The sequence below is a fragment of the Dermochelys coriacea genome, chromosome 24, assembly GCF_009764565.3.
Source record: "Dermochelys coriacea isolate rDerCor1 chromosome 24, rDerCor1.pri.v4, whole genome shotgun sequence".
Taxonomy (NCBI): domain Eukaryota; kingdom Metazoa; phylum Chordata; order Testudines; family Dermochelyidae; genus Dermochelys; species Dermochelys coriacea.
This window is the reverse complement of record NC_050091.1, coordinates 2991971-3009933: the sequence shown is the minus strand read 5'-3', so window position 1 is coordinate 3009933 and position 17963 is coordinate 2991971. Positions and strand designations below refer to the sequence as shown.

Sequence of the window (17963 nt, the reverse complement as noted above, 5' to 3'; positions counted from 1 at the left end):
CTGTAGCTCAATAGGCATCAATCATAGCAATGTCGGGCTGGAAGGGGCCTCAAGAGGTCACCCCGTCCAGCCTCCTGCACTGAGGCAGGACCATGTTGCTTTGCAACTCAAAGGCCCCTGCCCCTCGGAGCCGACACAGTACAAAGGCGGGACTGTGACTGCAAAGCCCCAGCCCTTGGTAGGAGCACACTGCGCTAGGAGGCGTTTGGGTTGAGGCAGATGCAATGCTGCTAACAAAGCCAGGGGAGGGGGCTAGTACAGATTGCAAAGAATCCCCCCCCAGTGTAACTCCACTGGCTGCTGCAGAGAAGGGGTGGCAAATTACCCCCTCATGCCCTTTGTGGAGAATAACTCTCATGCTGGGCTTAGGCTGGAGCAGCCTGTAATGACTTTCAGTGTAAAGAAGAGGCAGAGCTGGGCTCTGAGGAATACAAACTGGATTCTTTATCAAGGCTGCTGGACAAAGACGGACTCTCTGGTCCTCTCTGGCTCCCCAGCTTCCATTCCTTGCTACCTAGAGCTGCTACAATGGGCCCTGATTGTCAGGTGCTGTTTACTGGAGCAAGGACAGAGGTCAGGTGGTTTTCTGCCACCTTTCTGCTCCCCATGTTCCCCTGCTGTAAGTTAGAGCAGCCCCAAGGCTGGTCTAATTATGCTCTGCTCCCTGTTGTTCCCTATGGCCCTGGGTTGCTGAGACTAGCTGAGGTACGGCATGCTCCAGCCACACCCCTGATTTGTCCCCTACACCAGATGCTGAGGCAGGACAGGTGCAGAGCCCTTCTGCCAGCTCCAACACAGCCAGGGAGGTCCCCTGTGCAAGGGGGCCCTCAGAGGGCCATTTCCACCCACTTTCAGTGTGTAAGGCTCTCCCTAAGTCCTGGTCTGGCCTCTGCAATCATGGAAGGGACTGCGGATTACCCTCTACAGCCCATCAGTGTGGGTCGTTGGATTAGCTTGGGGGGGGGGGGCTGCAAAGAGCAGCAAGGAAGTCCCTGCCCCCGGGGAGTGAAACAGCTGCCCCTGCAGCAGGGCTTTGCTTGGAGACTGTGCAGGATATCAGCATCCTAGCAGCAAGGCCCCTTCTCTGCTTCTCCCCACCACCAACCTGTCCTTCCCCTAGTGGGGGGGAAGGGCCCTGGGTGGAGAAGGTTGAAAACACCAAAGGAAGCAGACTTTTTGCTCTTGGTTTGATCTGTGGTCTTCTCATGCACGTCCCCTTTTGTTTCTTTCCATTGCAGCCTTGCAGAAGTTTGCTCCAGGAGCTGCTGGCAGTGCAAGTAAGAGTCTCCTGTGTCCCATTGCCCCCCCCCCCCCGGGCCTGAACTCCCCTTGTATCCCTCCCCCGAAGTGCATTTTACTTTCTAAGTCTGATTTTCAGCCCCTTTCCCTTTGGAGCAAACACAGACTCCAATTTTAAGGCCAGAAGGGACTGTTACGATCGTGTACTATTACAGTCGCTTCATGCAGCCCCCGGCACGAGGCACTGGGCAAAACCAGCCCAAGAAGAAGGTCCTTATCCCAAACCAGCCAAGGATTCTGATCTCCTGCACAACACAGAATCTCACCCAGCGACTGCTGAGCTGAGCCTGAAGTAGAGCACGGTCATTAGCCAACTGCAAAATTAGCTTGGTAAATAACTGCAGCCTGGGAACACCACCAAACAGCCAAAGGGTTAATTCCTCCAGCTTCCCTGTAGCTGCATGTTTCAAAGTAGCAGCCGTGTTAGTCTGTATTCGCAAAAAGAAAAGGAGTACTTGTGGCACCTTAGAGACGAACAAATTTATTAGAGCATAAGCTTTTGTGAGCTACATGCATCCGATGAAGTGAGCTGTAGCTCACGAAAGCTTATGCTCTAATAAATTTGTTCGTCTCTAAGGTGCCACAAGTACTCCTTTTCTTGTAGCTGCATGGTGCATCACAGGAGCTACCACAACAAATGTAGGAACAAAACAGCTGAGGTTGAATGTAGAGGAGAAGTTAACGGATGAACGCAAGGTGGTTTACTCCTTTTCCTTAGCCACTTGCTGTGTAAATTGTACCATCTTCACACAATGCAGCGGGTTACTATAATGTGCATTATTTCCATAAGATTATGCCCCCTCTGGCTGGTTCCCCATCCAATCCCTGCACCTCACCCTGACCCCCCCCAGCTTCACTCCCATCCAGCTCCCTTAGCCTGGATACTCTCTGATGCTGTGCCCCCCACCCCACCAAGCCCTTAACTCCATGCGCAACAGGGAGGAGGAGGGGCTAAGGGCTGCGCAGTTTGTGTCTGTGGCATTGACCCCCCTAGACCCTCCCCCCCGCCAGCTGCTCCTCACACTGCCAGCCCTCAGCTCCATCAGTCTCTCTCATTGGAGGAGATGAGGGCAAGGTTGCGAGTTGAGTGGCTGGTAGGGGAGGAGGAGGGACACTTATGCAGCCCCATCTACCTAGAAAATACAGTAGGTGGCCAAAAGCCAGAGATTTTAGTGCAGGAGGCAGGATTAGGCCAGAGACCAAAGTCTGGTGCTGCAAGTTAGGCAGGTTTGGTTGCACAGGCCAGCCACGGGAAGGGTTGCGGTGTAGGTAGCAGAGAGGTAAGTGCCATTTTGTGTTTCTTCTCAGATGCAGAATGTTGCAGGGCTAACTCCACACACTGGGCTCTCACTCCCTCTCCTGGCAACTTTACATTTGTTCTTCCTTTCTCTATTTTTTTCTTTAAATCTGGAATAAAAGGCACCTGGGCATGAAAATACCGCTTTTACTCTCTGATTCTGGGAAGGACAAAGATGCGGCTGTGAGGAGGGGACAGTAAAATGACGACAAGTAGCTCAGAGAAAGTGAAGGAGCGTGGGAGAGATTTCCGGGTCCAGATGATGAAGATGTCATCAATGTAGCGCAAGTAGAGTAGGGGCATTAGGAGACGAGAGCTGAGGAAGGTTGTTCTAAGTCAGCCATAAAAATGTTGGCCTACTGTGGGGCCAGGCGGGTACCCATCGCAGGGCTGCTGATTTGAAGGTATACATTGTCCCCAAATGTGAAATAGTTACGGGTGAGGAGAAAGTCACAAAATTCAGCCACCAGGTTAGCCGTGACATTATCGGGGATACTGTTCTTGACGGCTTGTAGTCCATCTCTGTGTGGAGTGCTGGTGTAGAGGCTTCTACATCCATAGTGGCCAGGATGGTGTTTTTAGGAAGATCACCAATGGACTGTAGTTTCCTCAGGAAGTCAGTGGTGTCTCGAAGATAGCTGGCAATGCTGGTAAAGTAGGGCCTGAGGAGGGAGTCTACATAGTCAGACAATCCTGCTGTTAGGGTGCCAATGCCTGAGATGATGGGGCGTCCAGGATTTCCAGGTTTATGGATCTTGGGTAGCAGATAGAATACCCCAGGTCGGGGTTCTAGGGGTGTGTCTGTGCGGATTTGTTCTTGTGCTTTTTCAGGGAGTTTCTTGAGCAAATGCTGTAGTTGCTTTTGGTAACTCTCAGTGGGATCAGAGGGTAATGGCTTCCTCAGCTATCGTCTCCTAATGCCCCTACTCTACTTGCGCTACATTGATGACATCTTCATCATCTGAAGCCATGGAAAAGAAGCCCTTGAGGAATTCCACCAGGATTTCAACAATTTCCATCCCACCATCAACCTCAGCCTGGACCAGTCCACACAAGAGATCCACTTTCTGGACACTACGGTGCTCATACATGATGGTCACATAATCACCACCCTATATCGGAAACCTACTGACCGCTATTCCTACCTACATGCCTCCAGCTTTCACCCAGACCACACCACACGATCCATTGTCTACAGCCAAGCTCTACAATACAACCGCATTTGCTCCAACCCCTCAGACAGAGACAAACACCTACAAGATCTCTATCATGCATTCCTACAACTACAATATCCACCTGCTGAAGTGAAGAGACAGATTGACAGAGCCAGAAGAGTACCCAGAAGTCACCTACTACAGGACAGGTCCAACAAAGAAAATAACAGAACGCCACTAGCCATCACCTTCAACCCCCAACTAAAACCTCTCCAATGCATCATCAAGGATCTACAACCTATCCTGAAGGACGACCCATCACTCTCACAGATCTTGGGAGACAGGCCAGTCCTTGCTTACAGACAGCCCACCAGTCTGAAGCAAATACTCACCAGCAACCACACACCACACAACAGAACCACTAACCCAGGAACCTATCCTTGCAACAAAGCCTGTTGCCAACTGTGTCCACATATCTATTCAGGGGACACCATCATAGGGCCTAATCACATCAGCCACACTATCAGAGGCTCGTTCACCTGCGCATCTACCAATGTGATATATGCCATCATGTGCCAGCAATGCCCCTCTGCCATGTACATTGGTCAAACCGGACAGTCTCTACGTAAAAGAATAAATGGACACAAATCAGATGTCAAGAATTATAACATTCAAAAACCAGTCAGAGAACACTTCAATCTCTCTGGTCACTCGATTACAGACCTAAAAGTTGCAATTCTTCAACAAAAAAACTTCAAATACAGACTCCAACGAGAGACTGCTGAATTGGAATTAATTTGCAAACTGGATACAATTAACTTAGGCTTGAATAGAGACTGGGAATGGATGAGTCATTACACAAAGTAAAACTGGTTTCAGAGTAGCAGCCGTGTTAGTCTGTATTCGCAAAAAGAAAAGGAGTACTTGTGGCACCTTAGAGACTAACAAATTTATTAGAGCATAAGCTTTCGTGAGTTATAGCTCACCGATGAAGTGAGCTGTAGCTCACGAAAGCTTATGCTCAAATAAATTTGTTAGTCTCTAAGGTGCCACAAGTACTCCTTTTCTTTTTATAGGAATATGGAAAGGGTCTGGCTTAATGAAACAGGAAGATTTGGAAGCATAGGACTTGTAACTTTGAACAGTATTTTAGTGCAAATGCAGCTGAAGGCAACAGCAAAAGATCCCACAAGAGCTAAGAAAATAGAAGAATGACACTGACAAGTTTAAAGACTGACGCCGAAGCTGGGAGAGATGGAATATAAGGAGGAACGGCACTGCTTCATAAGCAGCTGTCCCACTCTAGGAAAGTATCTGTATTCAGGAGAACACTGAAGCACTTGCGTAAGCCCCAGTGCAGTTTATGGGACTTAAAGTTGGGTTTGACGGGCAGTGTTACCTAGTGGACAGTGCCCTGACTAGGACTCAGAAGATCAGGGTTCTAGTACTGGCTCTTCCACTAGCCTGATGGGTGACCATGGAGGAGTCAGTTTCCCGCTCCATGCCTCACTTTCCCATATGTAAAATGGGGATAATGACCTCCTTTGTAAAGCTCTTTGAGGTTGACTGATGAAAACCTCTAGACAAGAGCTAGCTATGGGAGGAGGGATAGCTCAGTAGTTTGAGCAGTGGCCTGCTAAAACCAGGGTTGTGAGTTCAATCCTTGAGGGGGCCATTTAGGGATCTGGGGCAAAAATTGGGGATTGGTCCTGCTTTGAGCAGGGGGTTTGACTAGATGACCTCCTGAGGTCCCTTCCAACCCTGATATAAGTTTTTTCCTGAATCGGGGCCATTATGTACCAAAGACAAACCTCTACAGCTGCAAAGTATAAAGGTCTTTTTAAGAAACCAAACAGAAGGAGCAAAGGTGCCAGGATTGTTGCCACTCAACAAATGCTTCCCATTCCCTGGACTTTTGATAACTTGTTTTGGAGTTGTCGTCATCAACACAACATGCAGGCCAGAGGAGAATTAGTCCCGGGGGCTGTGCAGACTGGACATGTTACAAAACGAGCCACTGTGTTCTGTTCCTCTTTCTCCCATGGATACTTCGTATTTGTTCTCTCTGTTGTTTTTCCTTAATCTGAAATAAAGGCTACATACATGGAGAAGTACCTGGTTTGCTCTTTATGGTTGGAGATGTCTTAACGTGGATATCCAAGCCCCCTATGGCAGCAGTGGGTGGGATCTGGCAGATTCCTGATACCTCTGCCAGTTTGGTTTAGTTTTAAGGCTGTGTGGTTTTAAGTTTAGTTTTAAGTTTTATAGTTTTTGTATCAGAGCGCTGGGAGCAATTTCTCAAATCTTGAGTGTAAAAAATTTACAAATTTTGAATTTTCACCCTCCCCTTCCCCAATGTTTTGTTTATGTAATGCACATTTAAAAAAATAACCCCAGCTATACATACCACATGATGGGGGCTAATTTAGCTACAACTAATCAGGAGAAAGATCTTGGTGTCATCGTGGATAGTCTCTGAAGACATCCACGCAGTGTGCGGCAGCAGTCAAAAAAGCAAACAGGATGTTAGGGATCATTCAAAAAAAGGGATAGAGAATAAGACAGAGAATATCTTATTGCCCTTCTATAAATCCATGGTGCGCCCACATCTGGAATACTAAAGGAGGACTTGTGGCACCTTAGACTAACATTTATTAGAGCATAAGCTTTCGTGAGCTACAGCTCACTTCATCGGATGCATACAGTGGAAAATATAGTGGGGAGATTTTATATACACAGAGAACATGAAACAATGGGTGTTATCATACACACTGTAACAAGAGTGACCAGGAAAGGTGAGCTATTACCAGCGTGGGGGGTGGGAGGGGGGAGCCTTTTGTAGTGATAATGAAGGTGGGCCATTTCCAGCGTAAACTGCTGCAAATAGCCCACCTTGATTATTACTACAAAAGGTGTCCCCTCCACCCCCTGCTCTCCTGCTGGTAATAGCTCACCTTTCCTGATCACTCTCATGGTAACACCCATTGTTTCAAGTTCTCTATGTATACAAATCTCCCCACTGTATTTTCCACTGAATGCATCTGATGAAGTGAGCTGTAGTTCACGAAAGCTTATGCTCAAATTTGTTAGTCTCTAAGGAGCCACAAGTCCTCCTGTTCTTTTTACGGATACAAACTAACTGTATCCGCTGCTGCTGTGAAACCTGTCATCTTGAGTACTGCATACAGATGGGATCCCCTCATCTCAAAAAAGATATACAGGCATTAGAAAAGTTTCAGAGTAGCAGCCGTGTGGTGCCAGGCATTAGAAAAGGTTCAGAAAAGGTCAACTAAAATTATTAGGGGTTTGGAATGGGTCCAATATGAGGAGAGATTAAAGAGGCTAGGACTTTTCAGCTTGGAAAAGGGGAGACTAAGGAAGGATATGATAGAGATCTATAAAATCATGCATGGTGTGTAGAAAGTGAATAAGGAAAAGTTATTTACTTGTTCCCATAATATAAGAACTAGGGGCCAACAAATGAAATTAATGGGTAGTAGGTTTAAAACAAAAGGAAGTTCTTCTTCTCTCAATGCACAGTCAACCTGTGGAACTCCTTGCCTGAGGAGGTTGTGAAGGCTAGGACTATAACAGGGTTTAAAAGAGAATTGGAAAAATTCATGGAGGTTAAGTCTATTAATGGCTATTAGCCAGGATGGGTAAGGAATGGTATCCCAAGCCTCTGTTTGTCAGAGGGTGGTGATGGATGGCAGGAGAGAGATCACTAGATCATTGCCTGTTAGGTTCACTTCCTCTGGGGCACCTGGCATTGGCCACTGTCAGTAGACCAGATACTGGGCTGGATGGACCTTTAGTCTGACCAGTATGGCTGTTCTTATGGGGTTTTTTGGTGGTGCTTTACATTTTTCCCTGTTTCAAAGCAAGTGTAGAACTGATTTCAACTTTTCAAGTTTCTAAAAAAGTGTCGAGCTTCTAAAGAATTTTTAATTTCAACAAAAACGGGGAAGAATTGAAAAAGTAGTATTTTCCCCTCTTTACCCCCCCCCCCCCCGCTATTGTTTAGGGCTACTAGATTAATAATTTTTAAAGTCTTTTCTTTTACTAAATGTAAAAGCTCCACAGACAACTAGTCACCTGCTTTTTATTCTTTGGACAGTTACTTAGTACTTTTCATCCCTAGGTATCCCAAAGTGCCTTGCAAAATGATTAATAAAGTTTATGGAGATTTTTGTCACCCATCATTGTAATGCAGCCACCTCTAAGGGGGGAACATGGCAGCTGTTTAATACTGCATAGCAACCCTGAATTAGAAAAGGTTCAGAATTTGGCCTGATTCTAGGCGAACACCCCTGGTCATTCACGAAGTGCCCAAGGATCTTTAATGATTCCAGTTCAATGAGCCCAGTAACATGTGCAGCGTGGATCAGAAATAACACAGATTTCCCTTAAGCACTCAGATGAGAGTAGAATGCATGTCCTCCCTATCTGTCTGAAGTTACCATACAGAACGGATGAGGGCACAGCAAGGGGGACGGCCCAGCCCTATGTCATGAGTCCAGTGTCTCCCAGTTCCCTGTCTCCACTGGCTACGGGGTCTGTTCCATTCACTTACTTCTCATGTTCTTTTCATTGCAGAGGCTGATGAAGAAACAAACACAGTTTATGCCAAAGTGGGTAATTTGCCACTGGTGAGTTCACCTCAAGCTCCCTCATGGTGAAACTGTTACCAATTCAAGGCAGTGGGTCGGCTTAGCCAGAAGAACAGCCAGGATGGGTTGATGGTACCAGTGCCTTAGATTTACCACACGTATGGGGCGGCGGGGCCCCAGTCAAGGGACAAGTGGGACTAGCAGAAACACTGGGGTCACTTTGTGATGGGGGAAAAGGAGGCGGCGTTGGAAGCAGCCAGACAATTTTTGAGGTCCCTTTGGAACATGCAATAATGCTCGGTCGATGCTGAAAGCGGCAGCTGCTCTTAGAGAGAATAAGCAGCCGTTCCGATCCTTTGTAGCTGCAAAGGGCCCTGACCCAACAGAACCGGGCCTCCACACAGGACGGGATGGAATCCCATGCCCGGTGTCCATTCCAGAAGCCCTTGTGGGAGGGAGCCTGTCAGCTAAGAATTAAGACTAGAGCTGAGCAAATAATTGTTCGATTCAGGGGCTGAACCGAAAAAAATTCCGGAAAAATTTCGGTTCGAACTGAAACTGTTTTTTAAGAGTTTTTTTGCTGAAGAAAAATTTTTAACTTGATGTGAAATGAAATTTTTTCACCCCCCCCCCGCATTAATTTTGGGTCATTTCAGGTGTTTTTTGCCCCCATCCCCTTTTAAAAAAAACCAAAACCTAAATTTTGAAATGAATTGAATTGTGGTTTCAAAACAAAATAATCAAACTCTTTTGTTTCAAAATGGTAGAAAGGAAGTTTTTTCAGAATGGAAGAGTTAAAACAAAATATTTTGACTTTGAAGTCGCCCCCCCACCTCCTCTTTTTGGCCAAAACTAGTTGCTGAATTGACCCCCAATTTGCAAAGAGTTGTAGTGCGCCGAAAAATGCATTTTGGGCAAATTCGCTATTTGCCAAAAAAATTTCACTGAGCTCTAAATCTGACCACAGCTTTGGCCTTGTTTGCCTCTTGTGACGATTGCACTCTGACCTGACTCTGCAAAGCATTGTTTAAAGCCACTTCACTCAGCTGCTGCAAATCTGTGTCCAGCTCATGCTATGGGGCGGGATCTGTCTATTTAGGCTTGCAGTAGAACGGGGACTTGGAAAGGGGGTCCGGAGACTAAGGAGGATGAGACAAAAACTATCTATTCCAAGATCCATAACCCAAACCAGGTAGGAGTGCTACACCTTGCTTTCCTGTATATTTATTTGACATGGGTTTCCTTCTCCTGGCTGGCAGAGTTAAACATTGTGATCGCTGACCCCTAGCATGCTACGGGATCCAATAACAACCACCCGCCCCTACTGTAACAGGCCCATTGGCTGGGTGCTCTCTGATTTCAGGGAAAATATGGACAATGATCTGGACATCAATGAGACCTGGATGTAGCGATGACAATCAGCGCTTAAACACAGTGAACCAAGTTCTGTGCTGAGCCCTGCGGGAGACAGAGCGTGGCAGAGGGCAGTGCAAATAGAGACAGGGGAAAAGAGACTTTATCTCCCCTTTATGCTCTGAGATCTGGTCTGGGAAGAGGACCAGCCCCCCAGCACAACTTAGAGCAGCCCCAGGGACCCACAATAGTGGGAGCTCACAGTTCCCCAGCCACCGGTTGTACTCTTTCCCAGTCCACCCCCGGCATCGCCCTGGGCAAGGGCCTCTACAGGCATTGTAAGGACACCCTGTACCACCACGGAAACCCTGCTGCACCTGCGAGGTTTGGCTGGAGGCTACCCTGCTCCTCTTTATGCCTCCAGATCAGCCCATAGCAAGACATAGAAGTGAGGCCAGTGAGTCTCCTTTGCATACACAGGTTGACAAATTCCCTGGGCCCTATTCTCCATTGTCCCACCCCTTCTGAGCTGATTGACAGCACTGTAGAGAGCCACCAGCTCAGGACAGGAGTGTTCTACACTGGTGTAAATGACCGCGCCAAGGGCAGTGGTGAATCAGGTGCTGGCCACCTATTTTCAAGGTACGTCTACACCGCAAGCAGCAGGTTGGCAGATCGAACTTGGGCCGTGGTGCTAAAGACAGCTGTGTAAATGGTACAGCTCAGGCAGGAGCTGGGAGGAGAGGGGCTTCAAGCCCGAGTCACAATGTATTCACAACTATTTTAGCTTGGGAGCTTGAGCTTTGTGAGCCCTGAGTCTGTGGACCTGGGCTCGGAGACTTGCTTCTGTGAGCTGTGTCTCCATCCAGTGCCAAACTAGAGGGAAGCTTTCACACACTGGGGACTCACAAACTCCCGGCCCCATTGACGCTAGCGGGACCAGGATTCCACCCCAGATCTCCAAGCACTCAGAGCTTTTGTCTCCTGACAGGAATAGTGAAAGCTCTGTCTCTTTCATTTCAGTCGCCTCTGCAAACGGATGATGAGAAGCCGTGCAAGGAAGGCCCGGAATCCATGGAGAAGGGCGAGAAAACCATTTATGCCACAGTCAACCAGCCAACCCAGGCATGAGGGGTTTGCATCCTGTTATTAGAGGGTGGAATTCAGGGTTTGTAGGACCATGGCTGCCTGAGAGGCCCTGTTCTGTATCCAGTTGGGCCACGATCCTGCAATGACATCATGTGGGCCGACCCCAGTGTCCATGCAGAGCAACGCTGACTCCAAACAGGCTCTAGTCATGAACTGTAGCATGCAGAGTCGGGGCCTAAGTTGGTTGCAACTTCCATTGACTTCAGTGTGATTCTCCACCGAGTAACTGGGAACAAAAATTGGCCCCTAAGGGGGAGAGGGATCGTTCAGTAGTCAGCTGTGGGGGGTGACTGGAGGGTAAGTACACTACAGAGCAGGAAAAACATCCCGACTGTGGCAGATCTGGGCTTGGGGCATAGTGGGAATTTTCCCTAGTAGGGAACAGGGGAGTCCCATCACCCGAGATGAGAGGTAGGTGAAATACTTCAACTTAACTTTTTGGGGGAGGGAGGGGAAGGACGATTTACAGCAAATTGAAAAGTTGAAAGAAAAAAAAAACTTTTGGATTGAACAAAAATGTTTTAGTTCCATTTGAAGCATTTTTCAAACATTTGTGAATTTCAAAAAAAATAAAGGAAATTTCAAAACAAGTCATTGTGAACCAAAAAGAAAGCAAAACATTTCATTTCAAAAAATGTCAAAACATTGACTTAAAATAAAATAAATAAATAAAAAGTTCGAGACAAATAATTCAGCCAAACTCAGACAAATTCCTGAAACAGTTTGATATTGCCAAATCTGCGTTGTTTGCTGAAATTAAGTTTCAGTTGAAAAATTTCACCCAGCTGTAATCTTAACCTGAGCCCAGCACTCCATGAGTCCTTCTATCCCCCCCATGAGAACAGACCTGCCCCTGGAACCTAGGCATGTTTCTGGCTCTGTGTGCAGGGCAACAGATACGACTCTTCAGTATTTTTGGCTTTCCCATTGCTAACATTTCTGCTCTTTGCTGTTTCTGGTCTTGCAGACAAAGACTGCCAAGTCCACAGGTGCTGATGATTCTGCGGCCAAACCAAAATCTCAAGCGACAACAGAATACGACAAGATTACAAGATCATCTAATAGTTGTCAAGGCAACACAAACATGCAGAGAGAAACAAGGAATAATTGAGTACCCCAGCATCAGACAGCCAAACAGCAGAGGATCAATGAGTATAATTTGTACAGCGCCTTGCACTATAGGATCCTAGTCCCTGACTGTCCACTACTGCAATTGTAATGTGGACAGACCCCAGTCCTTGGTGGGTGGGATCAAACCGGAGACCTCTGGAGCTTAAAGCTTGAGCCTCTACTGCATGAGCTAAAAGCCAACTGGCTGTTAGCTCAGGCTGTAGAGCAGACTCATTAACAGTTCTCTCTCTACGTGGTCTCGGTGCCACTAATGAGACAGACCACATCCAGACGGTGTGTGGGTTACACAATGCAAATAAAAACAACAAATTCATCTAGAGTGAAATTCACCTCTGTGCTTGCCCCTTACAAAAGAGCTGTACCCTCCTTAAAAGACTCTTCAGCTTTAAGACTGTAGTCTGTAGACTTTGATGACAAGCACACTATCAAAACTCAATATTAGTGTATATAGCTCAGGCTCATAATCTTTTTTGCTGCTGAATTTTCTAGGTCCCCTGCCAAAAAAATGGAAAAAAATGAAGTCTTGATTTTGTTACATTAAGGCCCTTTGATGGTGCTTTAGCAGTGTACAGATGCCTTAAAAAGTAGTTACCCCCACTTTCAGGTATCTTGAAAAATGGTCTGCAATGCAGTGAGACTCAGGCCCTAAGAATCTATAACTTTGGCAAATCCAAAGCACTTTTCTTTTACTGGAAGGCACCTCTCATTGCCTTGGTCCATCTCCAGCGAAATGTCAATGACCGCTCCAAACAGCCAGAGCTGGTCAAACAAATGAACCATCAAATACTTACTAATGGGAAAAGTTTACTTCCTCCCTACCTCATATCCTCCTATTCAAAAATGAAGGAACCTTTTTTGCGTGGGGATTTTTTTTCTTTTTTTTGCTCAGGAATGTTTATATGGAATCCCTCAGCAGGCAGAGAGTAGCCCCAGAAAAGTTTCAGTCTTAAAGGGGTATGCAGCTGTGTCAGTCCCAGGATATTAGAGAGACAAGGTGGGTGAGGTCATATCTTGAAGGGGAATATTTAGGAACATGGAGGCGGGTTCAGCGGGAACCTCCTCATTCCCCTACATACTCCAGCTATAACAAAGGGAATGAATTTTACTAACGTGGAAAAGAAAAAACAAGACGACAGGATAAACCAAAGGAAATGAAATGCAAACCCTACTGGAAAGTTGGAGATGTGCCAATGCTTGGCGCATCCGCAGAACGCTGGTGGGACATACAACATGACTGACATTTCTTGTGGAAGGACTTCAGTGAAAAAGTTCAGTTTGAGTCGAACAAACTGTTTTATCTCAACAAAATCTCAAGGTTTGCTTTTGGTTTTAACTAATTTTATTTTTAGAAGATTTAAAAACGGAGATTTGGGAACAAAAAGTCCTTGCAAAGCAACCGACTTGTGGCCCAACTTTCAAGGGCTCAGCCCTACAGCCGGGGCAGGTTCCCCGCAGCACACGGCTCTTGTTGCAGTTTTGGGGCCAAAGCTAGTTTGAAAATCTGGGCTCAAGTGATGGAGCCTGCGGCAGGGCCGCAACATGAACTCAATTTTTCTGTGTCCCTCACTGCTGCCTTCCCCACACGATCATCCTGTTCTCCTCCCTTTAAGCTACTTCTACCTCCTCCACTTCCACAGTTCTTCTCTCCTACTGAACACTCCCTATGTGCCCCCCAATCTTCCCTCCCTACTGGTCCCTCTGCCTCTTCCTCCTTTTATTTATTATTTATGTTCTCACATGCCTTCCTCCTGGGGAGACAGAGCCCCAATCACAGACTAGGCGCCATACAAACACACGTCAGAAGACGGTCCCTGCCCAAAGAGCTTCCAATCTAACTCTCAGCCAAGAGAGAACAGGCGGACACAGACAGACCAACAAGGAGTTCAAGGAAACAATATTGGTCAGCATCCAGATAGTCTGGGGGGTCCCATGCTGCTTCTACACCTGCAACAGTCTCCCACTTTAAACTTCCTACTTTAACTGTAAACTCTTGGGCGTGGGGACAGGAACAGTCTGTTTGTCCTGTGTTTGTACAGCTCCTAACACCATGGGTCCCTGGACTAGAATTGTGCACTGTGGTAGTGCCAGGATGGCACATGATAAATAATACTTCTTGTCTTCCAAGAGCTCCTTCTCCCCTCCTTTCAACCCACTAGTTCACTAATCCTTACCTCACTGTCCTCCCCAGTGACTCATGCTTTACTGGAATTGTGGGGCTGTATCGCCACCATCCCCCATAGAAGACCCATCATTCTGTTTGCAAGCTACCCTCTCTCTGTGTAAACCATTTGGATTTTTAGACTTGTGTGTGTTGATGAAGCATCATTGACGGGAGTCAATGGGAACAAGTCCGGGGCATTGTGGGAAAGAATCTGAGGACTCCAACTAGGAGACAATTTAAGGACACAATCCAGAGACTTTACGTGAATGGATTCTCCACAGACAAGGGATATTGGACCAAGTTGGACTCGGCAAATTTCTTCTACCTGCAACTCCTATGAGCTACAGCCACACTGGCTCAGCACATCACACTATGTGGAGGACTGTCCCAAAATGCTCAGCAAAGGAATAATTCATTAGTGTTCTTGATGCAAAGAAGAACACTTCAGGCAGGTGTGTGTGTTTCTATGAGACCTTTCACATAATGGGCTCCACAGATGGGGTCTCCAGATATTGCCATAGTTATGGAAATTTTGCATCAATGTAAGCCAATGAGGGAGCAGCCTGTGCAGGGGCTGAGAGATTAGAAGTGAAGACACCTTGTGGGAAGGGGGAATGCTTTTCAAAGAGTGGGAGTGGGAGGGGTAAAAATGAAACGTGGGGCTGGCTGGAGAGCAGGATTTCTTATCACCCACTCAGCCGGCACGTGGAGCCAGAGCACAGAACCTCAGCAAGAGATTGTCCCAGCACCACCAGGGCTACGGTCTATGACTGCGATCCTCAGCTAGTACAAGTCAGTACAGTGCCAGTGCCTCAACAGACTTTGGAGCCAGTCCCAACTCTGCCACTGCTCTATTGTGTGACCTTGGGCAAGTCATGTAGCCTCTGTCTCAGTTTCCCCCATCTATGTCATGGGTATATAGCCCTACCTCCTAGGGGTGCTGGGAGGTTAATTACACTGGGGATTGTGAAGCACTCAGAGACCACGGGGATGGAGCCATATAAGTGCTCTATGCTGATTGCTCAAATGTCCTGGTCTATGTCTTCACCTCTCCTGCCCTCCACACCTGCCCTTTGTTACACCATCTGCACTGCTTCCCTCTGGGTGTAAGGATAAGGCCTTTGTCTGCAGCCATACTGTAAGGCCTAAAGCCTAAGGCCTTCGTCTGCAGCCAGATTAAAAGAGCAGCCGAGCAGCAGCCATTAGCTGAGAAGCAGGAAGTCACATCCTCACATTCCATCTAAATTACATTAAAACAATGTAATATCAGACTGTTAAGAAGGAGACCCCATCTTAATGGCCCCCACTATCCCCAGGTAAAGAAACAGATCTTAAGATGGTTAAAGAAAACTTAGTCTGATAGCATCCTGTCTGTCAAGAAATCACTTAACAGTTGTGGTTGTGAAATCCTCATTTCTTCATTGTTTTGTCATTATGGTCCCCACTTCCCTATTGTTTATCTGTATGGTCTCTGTCTGGTTCTTTATTTTTTTCTGTCTGTTACATAATTAATTTTGCTCGGTGTAAATTAATTAAGGTGGGGGGGTAGGACTCTTTAAAGAATTTTGTTACACTGTGTTAGGGTTGGTTAGTAAAATTTAATAAAATGATTGGTTAAGATATAGCTAAACAGGACTCAAATTTCACTATATAAACTGGGGTCCAAAAGGAAGTTCTTTGGGAACCGACTCCAGGACACAGCCCCAAAGATCAGAGCTGCCAGACCTCAACACTCTGCCAATGACACTGTGCAGAGACAGGAGTCCCCTAGATGGACCCCGATCCTGACTGGCCAGCAGGGAAAGAGTTCATCTGTCTTATTGGGAGTGGTGAGCACTGTGTGTGTAGCGTGTGCAGTCTGTTTTGGGTGACTGTTAATAAATAGAGGTCAAGTATCAGGGGGTAGCCGTGTTAGTCTGTATCCACAAAAACAACAAGGAGGAGTCTGGGGACACCTTAAACACTAACAGATTTATTTGGGCATAAGTTTTTGTGGGTAAAAAATCCACTTCTTCAGATGCAACTGAAGAAGTGGGTGTTTTACTCACGAAAGTTTATGTCCAAATAAATCTGTTAATAAATAGAGGATACGACTCTTTCACTGGTGAGAGGTCCTGCAAACCCGCAGGGTTATGCCTGAACCCTAGGAACAGGATGAGGGTGGGTGCCCTAGACAAGAGCGTATGGGTAACAGAGAATTTTGTGCGGGTAATATGGTCTCTGGGTGCATCCCCTCAGGCATCAGCCCTCCTGCCTTTACTTCTCCTGGCACACAATGCCACAATGCACCCAAGCCTAGACTGAGCCCTACAGCCACTGGCCCCCGGGCATCCTGAAGGCGTGATTGGGTTCGGCATGGGCAGTTCTTCCCTTTGGGAATCTGTGACCGGCGTACAGTGACCAGACAGCCTCTGAAGACAACAGCACTAGTTATCTTCGCAGGAGGAACAAGGCTTTTAGAGAAAGAGGTGTTTTTAAAGACCGTCTCCAGCCAGCTCGTCCCCTCCAGTTTCACCATCCCCTGCTAGTGACGTAGGCAGGCCCAGCTTCTTCACGCAGCCCCAGCAGGGTTGTGTCTCAATTTGGTTCCCTCAAACAAATACCAACCCCCTTTAGCCCCCTGCATACACACACTTGAGTGGGTCCCTTTTAAATCCTACTTCCGTTCTTTTGTTCTTCTGTGTTCCCGGCCTTTGGACTTTCAAGACAGACCTTGTAGGCTGAGCCGGAGTCCTCAGAGCCCATAGGTCTGGCACTGTCCTTTGCCAACTCAAGTGTTGGCTGAGCAGGCACTTACTTTGAGCCATTCCCTTCTGTCCTGCCTGTTTCCCCAGTCAGCCCTCTGTTGGGTTAACCCAATATATTCATACAGTAACATCCCAATAGCCAGGCCAATGTACAGTAATGTTATGCTAGGGGTACTGGTGACTGCTTTGATGGTCGTGGGCTCTGAGATTGAAGGGTGCGTTCATGCCCAATTAACATAACTGTCAGGATGGGTTAACTAGAACCACCTCCCTCCCTGGCAAAGAGGAAAGGGGGTTTTGATCCCACGTAGGAATCTGGCCTGAGTGGGGAGCTGGTGTGTATAGAACACACACAACAGTGAGGTGGAGGCCAAAAGCCAGAAAGCCAAGCAGTAGCCTGAGAGCACAGTGACACCCTGGAAAAAGCTGGACAGCTGTTGGGTCCGGTGTTGCCTACAGAGACTTGGGGTGGCGAGCTCAGAAACTGCCCCTTTCGTTCTCGGGTCCTCCTGCATTTGGAACAGCAGGATTTTGTACTTTCCTTGTAACTAAGCAAACAAGACAGCATCAGACAAGATACCAAACTCCATCACTTTCCTACTTCCCACCGGCATGCCCCCAGGTGGCCCTGAAATCGGACTAGCCACTTGGAACACAAAGGGACAGCTGTATTCATGAATTATTATTACTGTATTCATGAATAATTCATGAATTATTATTATTATTAGCTCCACATCCTTCCCCTCATCCTTCTTCTCTCTGCTCTGTTCACCCCACCCTCTCCCTTCCCATGTCTTTCCATTTAGCTAATGGAACTGACTAAAGCCCCACTCTCCCGCAAAATGGGGGGACCAACAAGACATTTGCCTCCATCACCCTGATCGCCGTTTGTATGCTTTATCCCCCGCCCCTGTTGTGTTGCCTATTTAGATTATAAGATCTTCAGGACAGGGACTGTCTGCAACCCTGCATTTGTACAGCTCCAAGCACCCTGCCCTCCCTTGCTTTCAGCAGCTCCTTCAGCACTACTGTGATAAATCACAAACAATAATAAATGAGACA

The 17963-nt window shown here is 47.1% G+C and overlaps 1 protein-coding gene across 1 annotated transcript in view; it reads left to right on the top strand.

Moving 5' to 3' along the window:
* Positions 1-15784, top strand: part of LOC119847586 — a 67138-nt gene extending 51354 nt beyond the window's left edge. Inside the window, exons 14-18 of the mRNA XM_043502272.1 lie at positions 1239-1277; positions 8347-8399; positions 9460-9552; positions 10737-10838; positions 11830-15784. Coding sequence (XP_043358207.1) covers positions 1239-1277; positions 8347-8399; positions 9460-9552; positions 10737-10838; positions 11830-11973 — 431 coding nt within the window. The 3' untranslated portion in view covers positions 11974-15784. The remainder of the gene's footprint in view (positions 1-1238; positions 1278-8346; positions 8400-9459; positions 9553-10736; positions 10839-11829) is intronic.
* Positions 15785-17963: the final 2179 nt, after the last annotated feature.